The sequence below is a fragment of the Agelaius phoeniceus genome, chromosome 1 (assembly GCF_051311805.1).
Source record: "Agelaius phoeniceus isolate bAgePho1 chromosome 1, bAgePho1.hap1, whole genome shotgun sequence".
Lineage (NCBI taxonomy): Eukaryota > Metazoa > Chordata > Aves > Passeriformes > Icteridae > Agelaius > Agelaius phoeniceus.
In genome coordinates, this window is record NC_135265.1 from 36012575 (window position 1) to 36029274 (window position 16700).

Here is a 16700-nt window from a genome sequence, read left to right on the forward strand (position 1 = left end):
AAGCTGTAGGCTGAACGCCAGAAGGAAAGGACAGGAAAGGAAAAGGATACTTAACATGTGTTTCCCTTCCTATTTATGAGCACATTGAACCAGCAAGCCCTGATGGGAAGCTGAGCTCTTACCCAAAGTCTCAGCCTGACAGCAGGGCTGGTGGCTTGCCCAGCCTGTGACAGGCAGGGCTGTGCTGGATGGAGCCCTCTGACGGCTGACAGCCATCACAGATGCTTCTCCCCCTCGGATGGCACTCAGAATTAATCATAAACCAGCTGGGCAGAGCTGCCAGTTAATGAATGTGGGCTTGTCCAGCTGAAACAGCCTTTCATCTGCTTTGTTGTCATTCATTCAGGCTCCTCTCAGCCTCCTTGCAAGGACAGCAGAGCCCCACAGGCTGCAGCCACCCAGCTCCAGTCTGGACATCTACTGCAAGTGACAATGGCACATTTTCCTCTTTAGTTAGGAAAGTTTCAGAGCTTGTTAAAGGTGCCTTTATTTACAGAGCTGATGCAGGTATTAAGCTCTCCTTCAAATTGCCAAAGATAAGTGCCAGAATTACCAATGTATGCTTCTTTCAACTGTGTTTCATGAAACCTTTTGACCCAAAGTGTGCTTTAAGGACACTTTGGGTCAAAGTGTATATTTTAGTAGAGATGAGAATACAGCTTGTGTTTGGAGCTGGGTTGAACAGTCAAGTTAGTGAATTTTCTGCATCTCTTAAAACATTTTTGAACTTGAACCTTATAGTTGATGGCTGCAATATATCCTTTCATATGAACCACATTAAATATGCCAAAGAAATATATCAAGCTTAGGTAATGATGTCTGTGTGGAGGAGGTGGTGACCCATGAAATTCCCATGGGAGTTACAAATGAGACACAGAGATGCAGCTCTGCCCTGCTACTAATTTCCTTTTGCTTAAGATGGCCTTCAGACTCTTTAAGAAACAGAACAAAGCAGATCAGAAATAATTTCAATTAATTTGAGAAAATGAAGAAATCCAGATGAAACCTTACAAGTTTCTTTTAATAGAACCGTAACATTCTTTAGGCTGAAAAGGACCACTAAGTTCTATAGGTTAATCTAGCACAGTCAAGAAAATCTCATAAAAATTTGGAAGTGCCCCATTTTTAATCTCTAAAGAACCACAGGCTGTGGCAGCGGTACTTTACTAGCGGATGCCTACTTAGAAATGGTCAGAAATAAATAAATAAATAAACAAATAAATAAATAAATAAATGTATTTAAAAATCAGTCAGTGTTCCCAAAGCTTGACAATAGCATGATCCCTGGCACTCTGCCTGGACAATGGGTCAGGATATTCACCTGGCCACAGCAGCAAGGACGCTCTGTCCTCCATCCCCACCTAACACTGAGCCCACATCCCTCAGCAGCTCTGGCAGCCTGGCTGGGGAGAGAGGGATGGCTGCATCTCTGAGGTCAGTCCTAAAAAACACTGCAGGCACAGCAAGGTGTGGGCGAGCAAAGGGGCCTGTGGGATTTTTTAGCAAAGGAAAGAAAGATCTTTTTACTCCCTGTATGTAACATTTCAGATATTTTATCTGGTTGTATGTGCATGTATGAGGACAGCACGTATGCCAGAAGATTATACACTGTTCTCTCAGACTGATTGCAGAAGGAAAATTCTGAGATCAGTACAGGGAGGGAGAGAGAGAGGAGGATTTGATTGTGTTGGCTCTGCATTCTCTTTCACAAAACAATGAAAAATCCCAGTAAAATCTAATGGGTGTAACACTTCAGTGGGTTATAAAACAGGTTTGTAAAATAAACCTGTGTCTTATAAATCCTAATAACCATGACAGAGCCATTCTGTGCAATTTTCCTTCTATTGCCCTTCACTTGCAGAGCTCCAGGGCTCTAGGCACTGCTAAACAATGTTGACAATTCTATGCACTCCCCATCAGTGTGTGAGAAACTGAGGCACAGAGAAGTTAAGCAAGTCCCCCCAAGTCCAGGGATCACTCAATTACAATACCATCTGGTGAAATACAATATCTTATCTCATTTTATGAGCCAGATCATAAAACTCAACTGCTTTTCACATCAGAGCAATAGTATAAATACTCTGAGTATTAAAGCCTAAGAATTTACTGTAATCTGTAGAAGAGCCTGAAGCCCAAAAGATTAAAGCAGGATGGCCTGAAAGACTTCTGCATGTCATTCACTGCCACACAGTCCTCTCCCACTTTGTGTAAGTTCAGTAGCAACAAAGCTGAGAGACACCAGTTCCACCCTTCTGCAAGTGCAAGATCATAATCTGTCAGTGCTGGCATAGATCAAACATGTGCTTGACTTTGATGTTGCTCCACCATATGCTCAGACAGTCCCAGACAATCCCTATGAGACTGTGGGTGTTGCAGTGTGCTCAAAAAGACTTCAGAGAAAAGCCTCTCAATTCTTCTTTGAAAGCCTGTTGCCATCAACTAGATTAGTTCCTCATGACTCCCTTGCTGCAACAGATTCCCAGGCCAGATGATTTTGTTCTTCTGCTTTTGACCAAAAAACCCAACTATGTATTAACTTTGTATTGGAAAAAATTGTAAACTTTATCGTTTCAAGAAGCTGGTAAAAATACTCCATAATCACTTCCCTGGGTAGAAGAAAACTGAAATTGTAGCACTGCCTTTAATTGTGTGCACTCCCCAGAAGCCTACATTTATCCATACCTTCTTGCTAGTTCCTGAGGAAAATGGTGAACCTCTTTTCCCCACAATGTTTCAGTTCTCTCCAGTGGTTTTCCTACATCCATCTTGTCTTCCCAAATGCTCTTTTACCATCACAGCTGTGTGACTACAGAAAGAGTCCCCACGATTTCCTTCCCATTAAAGGGGTGATTCCTTGGAGAGGAGAAGGGAAGTAGAACACCTAGGTTGGAGTCTGTTAATTCCTGTAGAGTTTTTCCTCTCTTGTTTATTTCTGATCTCCCTCAAAGAATTCTCCTTAGATTTGAAGGTCTTGCCCTGTTCTTTTCTACATTCTAAGCTGCAGCACTAGACAGATCTCCCATCCATGTCCTGAGCTCTGTGCTGCACCACAGCTGAGTCTGCAGCCACACAGAACCCTAGCACTAGGAGCTAAAGACTACCAGGATACAGGGTCTATTGTGACCACAAACGTCCTCCTATCTAAACACAAGTTATACTTTTCTATGGTTGTAACTGAGATTAGATGTTTCTTTTGCTGCAGTCACACTGCTGGTGCTTCTGTGCCAATAGCCCACCCATGGGAAGCCTCAGTGTCTGATAGGAAACACATTGTCAAATGCAAGGAGGCTAAAATGTGAAGCCACAGACTGTTCCCCTCCTGTGCAGGGGTTTGGTAATATTGACATGCCCACAAATGAACTGTCTGTACCAAAGGCAGAGGCCTACAAGCACCATCTGTCTACAGCTACACAGGGACTAAGCTGATTTTGCATCACTTTGGATTGTTTGCTGGTGAGCTTCTATCCTTTCAGTGAAAACACCTGATTTTGAAACAGCTTGCTTTGCTGTGCTGGAATTTAAGCCTCCACCTTCCAGTCTGCTCATAACAAAAATGCAGTATTGACCAGCATGTCCAATAGCCATGGGCTCCAGCCAGTGCTCTCCTCATTCATGGCAAGGGTGCAGCATGGACAGCCTGGAGCAGCTGGATCTCCACGTCAGCTGTGGATCACTTTCAGCTGAGGTTCCCTTTGGGAAGTGCTGCCTGTCAGAAGCATTCAGAGGTTATGGAGAAACCTCCAGATCAGTTACTGCTTCCTTTGCTGGAAAGACAAGCAAGCACTGCCTCAGCTCCTGTACTGACCTCTGTCCCTGGCAGCTGGAGGACTTCTTCACAACCCAACAAGTGAATGTCACAATATTCTACTTCAGCAGCATTTCACTGAACCCCTTCCCTTCATCTGCATTATCACTGAACTTTTTTGACAAGACAAGGACCTTGTCAACAAGTAATGCCATAAACATGTCAGAAGCCTCTTCCCTCTCCTGCATGCAAGGCCACGGCTGCACTTCAGGAGCTTTGCTGCAAACAGGTTCCAGCTTCCTCACTAGAGCCTATGTCCTCTTCTGATCTGTGTTTACTGCTGCAAGGCAAATGCCCAACCTCCTGAACCGCCTTTACTTGTCCCTTACCCACAGGATCAAGGGGGCTCCTACTCATTGGATTACTGTGAATTTCAGAGCATCTCTGGGGGATCTTGGCTACTGAGGATGACATCAGTGTTCCCTTCCTTTGCCCTTGCTGACGAGAAGCTGGATGCAGGCATGGAGTCAGGGACAGGCTGTGCAGCAGTGTGGCTGCTCTGCTCTCACCTTAGCACAGCATACACCACCAGAGAAGCTCTGTGACTCCTATCTTATTTCCTGATTATCATATACATTGACCAGAGCAGGACACCCAGTTTGGGATTTTCACAGGTCATATCTACCAGGGGAGAATATACAGGTAAAGGCAAATCAGCTGGGTTTTAAAACTCTGCTTATTTAAAGACCCATTTACTTGAAGCAACAGTAACCACACCACGCTAGGCTGTTAATTTGCTACCAGTCCAAGCTTTTCCCCAGAGGCTGCTCAGGAATTGTCTTCTTTATCAGCTTAGAAAGGTAGCCATATGCCTTCCTTCTTTTGGCTTATCTTTCCAGATCCCCATTTGGGCTATCAAGTTAAACCAGCCAATCCCAAGGTTCTTTTCTTTGAAACTGAGCAGAGAATCTACTGAAAGAATATTTTGTTTCCCTTTCAGGCTCATATGAATCACAAACAAGACAGAAAGCTCTCAAACATCCTGCCCCAAGACCTTTGGCTGCCCAGTTCCACAGCTGGGTGACTGCCCTCTCATGGCCAATGATACTTTGCTTTCTTTCTTCTAATGAAGCTGTAGCCTTTGCCAGTGGCTCATTTCCATCAGGAATTTTAATCTGACCCCACCTTCCCTGCTTATGTTTGTTCCATGAGAAACCCACTAACCAATGGTACCAGGATGCTCAGCACCTCCTGGGCCCATGCTGACTTTACAGAGCAGAGCCAGGCTTCCTTCCCTGGTCTGATATTTTTGCTTCCTAGTCACTCTTTGAGCTATTTTCCCAGCAGGCTCTGGCTGCTGCCTTTTGAGAGTCTTCAAGCTTTTACTTTTCATCTTCTTTTAAATTCCTCCTGCAACTTCCTTTCTCTTGCAAACACTCTGATAAGTCATTCTCTTGTGATTTTACATAAATAAATATTTACAATTACTCTCTTTAGAAACAAAATGCATCCACCTGACATCTTTGCTGTCCATTATGACAATACTTTGGATTCCTTCAGGGAAAAGAAAACCAAACCCTGATGATGGGGTCAGATATTCCTTTTATAGAAAGACAGCCCTGATCCCAACTCCCCCAGTGTCAGGAATCATCCCTCGTTTCTGTGTCCTTTCTCTCCTGCTGTTTCTCTCACAAATGCACAATGCCCTCTGCCCACAGCACAGCACCACAGTCCCTCCCAAGGTCCCTTCTCTGAGCTGCCCAGCCATGGCTGTCACCCCACACAGTGACACCCCACACACCCCACCCCTGCTCTTCCCAGCCCACCTTGCCCATCATCACGGCTCCAACAGTTTGGTAATATTGGTAATATCAGCCCACAAGAAAACTCAATTCTTTTCTGCAGCTCTGCCACATGAAGTCTGGCTGCAAATATTATACCTTCCTGACCCAAAGAGGATAACCTAATGCCCAATGAGATATAATGTTCTTTTTCTTCAGGAAAATAATAGGAGAAAGGCAAGGAAAGTGTGAAGAATACTGCCAATAGTGCTCTTATATCCCATTGAGTTCTTTTAGGCTGATCCACCATAATATTTCCAAAGGACTAGGAATCAGTATTGACTATAGGAGCCAAATGAATCAAGGGATGCACTTGTGGCATGCATAGAAGGCCAGAAGAAGCACCGAGATGCAGCTCTTTTTCTCTGGATACTTCTGATAATTTAAGAACTGTCCCATCTCTCTGCAAAACCTTGATGGGCCTGGATGACCAGTAAAGGGGAGGAGAAGGAATGAGGAGGAGAGGAAGAGAGTCTTTCTACTACCTGAATTTGGAAGGTGGGTTCCTTCAGGCTGGTTCTTACAAGGTGCAGACTGGTTCATATAGCCCTACTAAAAATGACTACAGAACTCATGCCTTCATCATGTGAGTGCAGCAGTTCAGGAACCTCAGTAGGGCAGAGCTCTGAAAAATAAAGGTAAATGACACCACAAACACAAGTGGTGTAAGGGTGGGGTATGACAGGTTACCCTGAAAATAACCTGCTGTCTCCAGGGGCTGAGCTACCCACCCTGGGGGTCGTCACTGCCATGTGGAACCACAGCTGGATGCTCTTATAATATGTTATAATATTTATAATATGTTATAATATTACTCCCTGGAACATTTTCTCCAGAAATGACACTTCAGCACCATGAGACTCAACTCTTTGGATCTGACATGACACTCAAAATACTTCTAGAAACAAGGATGCATTGTTGCTTGAAGCTGATGGGACTCTAAGGTGGAGTTGGCAGAAAACAAAGATCCAGATTATTCTTCTTTCCCCACTTGTACAAACACTTTTCCACCCTACAGGCTGTTTCCCCTTTGCTTTCTAGTTACTGCTTTGGGACATGTAAGCCTTTTTATTTGTGACATATTACACTGCAAAGATGTGTGAGGACAGAAATAAAAGTACTTTTAGGCTAGAAGTTTCCAGACACACCTGGAAAATACCTGAATGTTTTTTCCCAACTATAGGAAAGACAAGCCATCACTTAAGAACATTCTCTCTGCTAAATGGGAATAGTTCCAGAATTTGAAAGTGCACTGCTGAAATTCATTCTTTAAATGTGAAATTGCATCCTGGTGCCGAATACAAATAATTGACTCAGCTGACAGTCAGAGAACATTTGAGAAATCACTAAAATAACTGAGAATGTAAGCAGAATTAATTCACCTGCAGAGTAAATGGAATTAATTCATCTTCTGTGCCCACTGTCAGATGTCTACCAGAAAAATCAGAACTTACTGGTTTTTTCTTAGAAATTTCTTAAAATGCAGATGTAACCAAAGCTCTAAAGGCATACCTTATTATACATTTTTAATACCAAATAGGCCTGATTAGCAAGTAATAATGACACACATGTATGTCTCAATCCAGCCCTATGGCTTTGAGCTTATGACAGAATCTTTGGCCAACTGCTATTTTTTCCACTTATTATCAAGCAAACATTGACAATTCATACATGGCAGGAGCCTCACTAAGAGCTTGTTGGGTATAAAGGTTATTTTCAGTGTCTTGGCCAGAAGAGCAGAGCGTGGGACTTCGCCATGGAGCAGACTGTGGGGTGGGGATCTGCCCAATGGGGTCTTGCAGACAAGAGCCTAGGACTGCCCTGTGGAAAATGCTCCACTACAAGGAATAGGCTCTGGAATTGTCCTTCATGTTTACCTCTTCTAGTGTGGTTTCAGCAGAGATGACAAGTCTTCCCTCTTTTTAGGGGCAGGTTATTTGTTGAACTGTTATTTAACAGGACAGCTCAAATGCCTTCTGTAGACACACAACTGTGAGGCACATGAGTAGGCAATGGAAACATCACATTCTTGCTTGCCTGTGTGTCATCTGCAGGTGTCAAAGAAACACAAAGGTCTTCAAAACAAGTTTTGAGGTCTGATGTTATTGCAAAGCAATTTGGAGCATATCAGGGAAAATAAATCCTGGTGATTCCTGTACCTCATCGTTAACTAACCTCAACATTACAGAAAAAGCACATCCCAATCGAAAAGAAATGGTAACAAATTTAAAGGCTTTTCAGCATCTTAGAGAGCTTGAATGTAAACCATTTGGCTTCATGGGTACACCAGAGGGATTTGAGAGCAAGAAAGGCTGTGTGCCTTTAAGTCCATGTCTAGGGTTGATTTTATGTACAGACTTAAAATACGCAGCCCTCTGATCACTGTGAAAGCCATGGGGAGGATCTATAGGTATAGCAGGCCCTGACCTGCCATCCTCAGTTGAACCATCTCAAACCTGACACTGAAGGAACACAGGACATTAGTTAGAAGCATCTGTATTGATACAGAATAAGAGACAGAAGGTGGGAGACAGCAATTTGCCATAAACTGGTGAAAGTTCCTCAAAGAAGATGGAGTCAGAGCTGTCGCCGCCTTTCCCCTTCCTTCGCACAGAACGTGACTGAAGGGAAGTCTTGCTGCTGAAACTGTAAAATCTATTAAGAGGGATTTCCAGTGCCCTGGCTCAGCTGACAACTAATTTGTTTTGTCTTTGCCTAGCAGGGATTTTCCATGCAGTGGGCTCTTGTTTGCTATGTAAGTCATCCGAGTATTTGTTAGTGTCACAGCCAGAGCCAGATGATGTTTATTCTGCTAACATCCAGTCGGGCTCTGGCAGCACTCATTGAGGTCAGGGCTTTATTTATAGAAGCAGATATACATTGAGATTCATTTTCTTCCCCTTGCTGTATTCTACCTAAACTCATCCAAAATAGAAAGAAACATGCAGACATGCAAGTAATAAACTAATTGGGCCAGATCCATGCCTTAGCACAGCACCACAGAGGCCAATGGAAAAAAAGCATTTTGAACAGCTGAGGATCTTCCCCATTTTTTCTTATGGGGAAGGGAAGGGAGGGGTTTAAAACCAGAAATTATAAAGCAAAAAGCAAAACCGACCAAGCAACAAAATGTCCTGACTTGTGGCAGAGCAGATCTGCAATGCAAAATCCCTCAGCCAAGATCTGCAATTCGAAGGGATTTTTTCCTCCTGTGTTCCCAATCACCAGAAAGTGCAAGAATCAGAGTGCAGAGTGCTCCAAGCGAGGAAAAGTAATGACTGAAAGCAATTTACCTGCTGAAAGTGAGAAGACATTGTCAGCGTACGCAGTCTGAGGCAAAGCAAAGCAGAAGAAAAGCAGCAGGTAAGATCCCCGGACAAGCGGGCTGAGGACCAACATGCTGCCTCTGCCCTGGCAGATCCCACTCAGAGGCACAAGGCTGCTTTGGGGCTCTCTCTCCCCTCTCTCCCTCTCTGCCTTGCCTGCTCTCTGCCTCTGCCCTCTCTATGGGATGCGTGTGTCTGTCTGTGTACGTCTCTCTCTCTCTCTCTCTCTCTCTCTCTCTTCCCCCTCCCTCTCCATGCCTTTAAGAAGAAAGAATGCCAACCATTTCCCATTAAATCTTCTCCTTACACTAGACACAGTTATATTTAACTCCTGTGCTGGATCAGTTGCCCCTATTGTGGACATTAGCTGCTAAAACTGAGGCATGGGGGATTCTGGTTTTGCTAACAGAAGCAAAAAGCCTCTTTGGATAATAATAATGATGAGCAGAATGGGAGAAATTAAGAACTGGACTGTAAACAGAATCCTTTGATACAGGCAACCAGACACTGGTGTTGAGATGGATAAAATCCCTGATTGATCATCTCCTACAGGTCACTAATTGCCTTAATGAGAGATGAGCCACCATCTGCTCATCCCTGGTAGCTACGCGTGTTCATGTACAGAGTGCAGCTCAAGGTGAGGGATGCCACAAAGGCTTCATGAACGCACAAACACGGTATTGTTTTGGATTTTAGTGAAAATGACAGTATCACTGACAGTGCCAGACATTGCAGGATTGCAGAGTTCACTGATGGGCTGCAAGAGGGGAAGAAACAATACAAGTGCCATGATGGGGTGAATTAAACCCTGTCAGCTTGGGGGGTGGAGATGGACAACACAATACACAGCGCACTGTGAAGAAAATAAACCTCCTCCTCTCTGAAAACCAGCAGGTGCCCTTGCTACCTGTACAAAAGTTTGGGGGTTCTGTGCCTTATTGCACCATGCATGGCTTTACAGAGTAATTTGTGCCCTCTGAATAAGTAGCAGAGACATCTTCCTCTCTGCCTGGAATCTGACAGTGGTTTCCATGAAAATCAGAGGTACACCCTTTGCTGTGAAAAACATTATTCTCTCCCAGATGGAGATGGTTTCTTTGCCCACTGTTTATAATTTCCCCCAAGAATAATGTGAAAATACTTTGGATTAATTATAGAATTGATTTTTTTTCCCATTTGAGAAGAGTTCTCACTGACAGAAATGGTGACATGTTCCCCTGGGCATTAATTCCACAATTCTGGTTAAACAATCTTCGCTGTTACTTTCAACACACTGCAAACATATTGACAAAATTTTCTAAATGCAATGGCTAGATGGGAAGAATTACATCTGCCTTACACATTTTTATCCCTAAAGGACATGCTTAATATAACCATAATGCTTTCTAAAATCTCTTTCCAGTACTGCAATATTTTGGATATTTTCTACTTTAAATTAATCTTATCCACTTTGTTCCACTGTCTGTTACTTTTTAGTATCTGGCTTTTCTTAGTGAAGGTAGTAATTTGGTCTCTTTCTTCTTTGACCAAGATAACCATGGATTAAGTGAGTGCCATTAGTTCTCTTGGCATGCTGCATCTCAGTGGGAAAGGAATAGCTCTTGGGAAGTTTATCATCACAAGCCCTAAGCATGCAAGATGAATGTTCAGCTGCAATCCCCGTGTTAGAAGCCTGCATGGAGGCTGGAAAAAATTGCTCAAAAGTAAAAATGTCAAGATTGTATTAAAATATTCACTTCTGAAAATAGGTGACCAACACAATAGCTAGTCAAAGGAACTAGTGAATAATTTCAAATCCTGATGAAATCCTCCTGCAGCCTTTAAGCAATTGAAAATTTTGGTAGAAATTTCTAGTACAAAACAAGTTCTATTTGATAAGGAAATAATTAATCCAATAATAATAGAAAGAACTAAGATCAGAAGGACTAATATCTTCCCCCTCCTTCTATAATTCTATATCAGAGGTAGCCAGAAGTGATACAGAAAGCCAGGGCTGCTTCAGAGTTACAAAAAACACATAAAGTTAGCTTTGCAGTCAATTCTTAAATAGAGAATTTTTAATCCACTTATTGCAGTGGAGACCCCTGATTAAAATGGAGGTTTTGTCAATGTTCTCCTTCCCTCCAGCATAGCATCTCCATCACCCTGAGCCTGTTTGACTGAAATGGCTCCCAGCCAATGAGAGAAGAAAGCTCTGTGGGCACACCCTCTTCTGTGGAAAACACACCACTGCCCACAAAAACTCAAAATGAGATGTTTGGACTTATATTCATTTAAGTGACCTCTTCTTCATGATGTAGTTCCATTCCCTCTTTAGATTTTAGTGGAGAACTCTCATTACAGGGCAGCGAGCCAGGCCATGTCAGAGTGCAAGTCCTGTGTTCTGTTTCCTCTAATTTTGAGGTGTTGGCCTTGCCAGCTGAGACTGCTGGCAAGGCTGGCAGTGGTTTCACAAGAGAAGGACAAAGTCCATTGGAAATAAAATGGACAATAGCTGTGGCCTTACTGGTTGGACTCAGGCAGGTGGCAGCGCAGCAGAGTGGCGTTCCCTGCTCCAGGCTGGATGGCAAGGCTGCACACCTGGACACACAGCTTCCTTCTGGCCTCCATGGCAGCAGTGCCTACGGCAGAGAGAATCCTGAGGAGGGAACGTGTCACGTAGCAGGGGGAGTTTGGCATGAGAGACTTGACAAACATGTGCTTTCCAGGCCCTGAGAACTTGCTCAGCCAAGCAATGCATGTCTCCAGCTATTCCTTTTCTTAATTTTTTTTATTTGTGGTAGATTCCACAGCAACTAAAAATGCCAAAAGGCAACCAACACATAATGAAAAGAATAGTCTGGAAAGTATGTCTGTTCAAGCAGGTCTTGCTTGACCTTTTCAGCCCAAACTTGAACTCTTAGAAGCATGTGGAGGAATCTGCTGATGATACTGCCATGTAAACAGAATTTATTAACCTTTTTCTATGCAAGAATTAATGAATACTTGTTAAGAAGAAAGCTTCTTCCCAGCCCTGCTCCATTTTGATTGGCAGGTACTGCATCAACAAGACAAGGTAAAATGAATATAGTTAAAATACCATCAATCTCAAATTCTTTCATGAACACCATTCTAGTTAGAAGGACAGCGATAATCATGGAATAATTTCGGTCAGATAGGCCATCTAGTCCAAACCCCTGCAAAAAGCAGGGACATTTCAACTATATCAGGTTACTCACAGCTCCACCCAGCCTGAACTTGAATGTTTATAGGGAAGGGGCATCCACAGTTTCTTGGGGCAAACTGTTCCACTGTCTCACTATCCTCACCAGAAAAAATTTCTTCCTTTTTTCTAGCCTAGATCTACCCTCTTTTAGTTTAAAACCATTCCCCCTTGTCCTATTGAGATACTCAATATATCATTTCTGGTTCAAAAGTCTGAAAGCTCTTTTGCTGAGGGGAGCAAAGGTAAAACAGCAACCCCAAGTTAATGCAGTAATCCAATAACTTCTCATGTCTGCAAAGCAGTACAGAAGAATCCTGTTCATTCAATTAGAGCAGGGGCTGGAAAAGAATCTTTATAATTACATTTTCCTTGTGAGGTAGTTATTTAGCAACAATTGTTTTTCACAATAAAAATACCTGTTCAGTTTTGCACACTTGACTCAGTTATGTCTAACACTAAGATTTAGTGCTATGACAGGACAGCTAATGTCACCTGGGGAGATGGTGTTACCTAAAGTACAAAGGCAGCTGCTGAAGCAAAATGATAGTAAGTGCAGAAAGCCACTGAATGGCCTGACCATTTCCTTGCTGGTGTATTTGAATTTAAGTCAGAAGGCCATATAGGAACAGACCCTAACTGTGTGATGAAGTAAACCCAAGCACATTCACACTTGATGGAGCTCTGGCTTACTCACAGCTCCAGCCGTGCCAGTCTCCCAGCTGGCTATCAGGACAGGAGCAGGTGGCTGGCTAAAGGCAAGCCAGCACTAGTCAGCCTTCACATCACCACCCACAGTATGAACAGGGTGAAGGAGGACATTGATGGCAGGATATCTGTTACTAGCAATTTCCAAAAGCAACTCCTTTTTGCAAATTAGGCACTTAATGGATTTGATACATTTCACAACAAGCAGCAGCCTTCTGGCCTCCTCTTTTCTCTGTACTCTATGGTACACAGAAATGCAAAAGTGACTAGGGAAGCCGATTTATCTTTACACTCTTCAGAGTGTATTTGTTTACAGAGCAGCCCAGCTCTCATTCCATGTTTAGAAAGTTCATCTTGAAATATTAAGACTTAATTCAAAGACTCAGTCCTTCACTTTTTTTTTTTTCACTCCAATGAGTAATCCCCATGCACACATTTCTTTTTCTACTGGAGACTATAAAACAAAAGAGTTAAGGACATGATTAAAGCTTATAGGATAATTCAAAATGACTTCCATCAAAGCTACCAAAACCACCCCACTTATGGACTTGTAATGCTGGAGGGCATAACTAAGTAGAACAACTTTAAAACAATAATTCAGGTGCTGACTTTTATAAAAACACTCTTCTCCCTCTTTTTCACTTCATTTTTCTTTTGAACCTTGCCTGTCAAGCTGTAGAGCATGCAATGCTTCTTGGATGAGATGCACTCATCATACATGCTCACACATATGCAGAGAATAAAGATGTATGTCTAGGATTGTCAGGTTTTGAAAATCTGGGGCAAACATGCAAAACCTTAGGATGACTAATAGAAAAATGTCCTATAGGACAACGAAGATGGCCTTGACTGTCATAGTCCCAGCCAACTGAGGTCTCCAGTCACCACTATGTAAGTAGATAAATTGTCTTCAACATCCTCAGACAGTGAATCACAAACAAGTCTCACCTCTAACCCAGTCTGGTCTTGCAACTAGAGGAGATGGAAATTGTGTGCAAGGTAATTTTTTTCATCTTCTTTTCATTTGGATTGTCTACTGCTATTTACTTTGATTAGTAAATGTCTGCAGAACTCACTGCCTGTACCAGTGTTGCTGCCATGCTGCTGGAGGCACAGAACACAGGAATATCTGGCAGTAATTGGCTCCCACAACTCCTAATTTAAGTGATTTATTATCTAGTTTGCCAAAGAGCCCAATGAATTAGACACCACAAAGCACAATCTTCTTTTTTCTCTGTCAGCAGAGAAAAATTTATTTTTTTTTCAGAAAAACATTATTAACATCATTATTTTAATGCTCGCACTAAACTCAGGACTTCTAATTTCTGAGAGTTTCATGGATGCCTGGCAATGCAGCATCCTGCTCCTGACTTTTGTACCGCAGTACAGCCCATTACACTACTGACATGCAAACAAACATGGATCCAAACACCAGTGCATGCATGCCTAGGAGAATGCCCCCAGACACAGGGATCCTCTACAGAAGGTTGTAGTGCCCTCCAGGTGAGTGGCCAAAGCACCACTAACTCAGGAAAATAATTAATCATGAGTGTAACCAGGGTCCTGCAAGTGAAAGCAATGAAGGTGCTCCTGAAATGAAGCATGTGCATAGGTGCCTGGGCAAATCAGGGCCTGAAAAAGCTGCAGACACCTTGTCTTTTAAATAACATGAAACCTCATTTTCCCATAGCTCATTTTTCTCTCTCCTGGATACCTTTGGGCACTAAATGTTTGGGATCTGTGACTTACAGAATGCAAAAGCAGGAGCAGAGCAGCTAAACCCTCTTGTGGAGCAGTAGTAGAGGATGACATCCAAGGGTTTACCCAAAGTTTGACAGAATAACCAACATTATAAAGATGGGGAAAGGTAAAGAAATAGCTCACAGTAGAACAGCAAGAAGAAATAGCAGAATGTTTTTGATTTTTAGGGTGTTTTAAGCAAATGGATGGCTACAAGTGCTGACCATGACACTATAGCAAGCAGGACTCAGTGAGAGTCCTCTGGCACCACAGCTGCTAGGCAAGACACATCCATGCTGGAAAACTGCCCTGTTTTTGTAAGCTGATAATGAACCTCAGGCTGATTTTAAAAGATGCTGCTTCAGGCTAAAGGTGGAGAGGATTTCTCTTTTTACAGGGGTTCAAATTTTGAAGCCCAGCTACAGTTACCACGGCAGCCATAGAAAATGCCTGGGCACTGCCTGTTGCCCAGTTATTCTGGGATGCCAGGGTTGTCATCTCCCAAACACAGGATAACTGAACCTAATCAAATTAGACAAGAGCATTTTCCCAGCACTCTTTGCAGAACCAGGGAACTGTAATTAAGGCTGCATTAGAATTTCCATCATAAAGTCCTACTTTTGAAGCTTCACTAATTTGTATTTAAGACCTTAAACACCAAATGGCAATTTGGCACACAGAGATGAAAACTTAGAGAAAAAACAGCTTCTGCACCAAAATCATTAATAAGGCCTCACTGATTTCAACTACATAAAATGAGACCCAGCATTAGCTGCTTAGGTGGGGTAGATTTAAATTCCTGGCAGGGTTGAACATACTTTTTACTTATTTTCTGGGAACTTGAATGATACCCCTGTTTTTGCAGAGAAAGCAGGTGGTTTATGGCCTGGCTAAGGCCCAGCTTTGGCTGGAACCTGAAGTATGCCTGCATATCCACCAGTTCTGGTACCAGCACTTCCCAGCACCAAGGCTTATAAAATACCATACATGCACATTGTCTTCATGACAATGCCAAGGAGAGAGAGGACAAATCCTTCAAACACTTTGAAAAGTGCAAATTTAAAGAGTAAATATATTTTTAATGTGAAGATTTAATTAAAGAGGGACTTGAATCCAGACATTGTGGAGCTTAGCTTGGATCACTGAGTGTGTGTTGACATCACATCACCTCTAAAGCTGCAAGGAATGCAGAGGTAGGCAAACCCACACAGGAGAACTGAACAGCCTCTCTGTCCAACAGTTTTGTTCTCAGGTAGGCCTGCAGGTTATGACAAGTTTCATGCTACAACAGCTACAGGTAGTCACTGCACAAAATTCACACCCAGGAACAGCAACTGCTTTCTGGAATCAAGAGCCACATTAGATTGCTGTATAGGCTGGAGATGTAAAAAGGCTTATGTGAGTCTACCACTATCTTCCTCATGTGGTAACATTACTAGCACTAGGGGAAATCTCCCATCATTTATGTGCAAAGATGTTCTAAGCTGCTTACATTCGTGTGATCATGGCCACTTATACAATCCTAGATAAGATGCTAATCCATTTCTCCAAATCTACAGTACAGCAATTCATATCCTGTCTTCAAAGCATCCCTTCTCTGCATCCAGTTTTTAGAATCCGATCCAAGGTATTATACAAATAATTGCTAGTTAGATTGCTCAGACATTCTATAGCTGACAAAAAGAAAAATAATTCCAGATTAAACTATGGAACATTTTCAGTAGCATCTTTCCTTGCTTTTTCTATCACTCCCTTGAGAAGACTGATGAAACTCAAAATTTCTCAAGTATATTGACTCAAGCAAGCAGGCTGTCATTTCATTAACTTTTCTTACTTAGTTCCTCACTATTTCAGGCATCTTAGAGATTCCTGGAAAGAAGAGACACTGAAATAACTCCTATTTATATTAACATGTGCCATAATTACCTGGAAGGGTCTGCTTTACTGAGGGCCTCTTTAAAGCTTGTCCATCTGTCCACCTGAGGTTTCAATCACCTCATCAAAAGAAACAGCAAATGTCTCCTTCAGGATAGCTGTTTCTTACTCATTTCAATACTCACTTGTAAGTCAATAAATTGAGAGAAGTCACATTCCCAGTTTGCCATACAGAAGAGCAGCTCTGACATCCGGTGTTACCT

General features: G+C 42.6%; 2 protein-coding genes across 2 annotated transcripts in view; one reads left to right on the forward strand and one right to left on the reverse strand.

Moving 5' to 3' along the window:
• COLQ (collagen like tail subunit of asymmetric acetylcholinesterase) overlaps positions 1 to 9309 on the reverse strand; it is a 41335-nt gene extending 32026 nt beyond the window's left edge. Inside the window, exon 1 of the mRNA XM_054630568.2 lies at positions 8880 to 9309. Within this exon, the coding sequence (XP_054486543.2) occupies positions 8880 to 8985 (106 nt within the window). The 5' untranslated portion in view covers positions 8986 to 9309. The remainder of the gene's footprint in view (positions 1 to 8879) is intronic.
• BTD (biotinidase) overlaps positions 8515 to 16700 on the forward strand; it is a 39933-nt gene continuing 31747 nt past the window's right edge. Inside the window, exon 1 of the mRNA XM_077176415.1 lies at positions 8515 to 8949. The gene's annotated coding sequence lies outside the window, so the exon portion shown is untranslated. The remainder of the gene's footprint in view (positions 8950 to 16700) is intronic.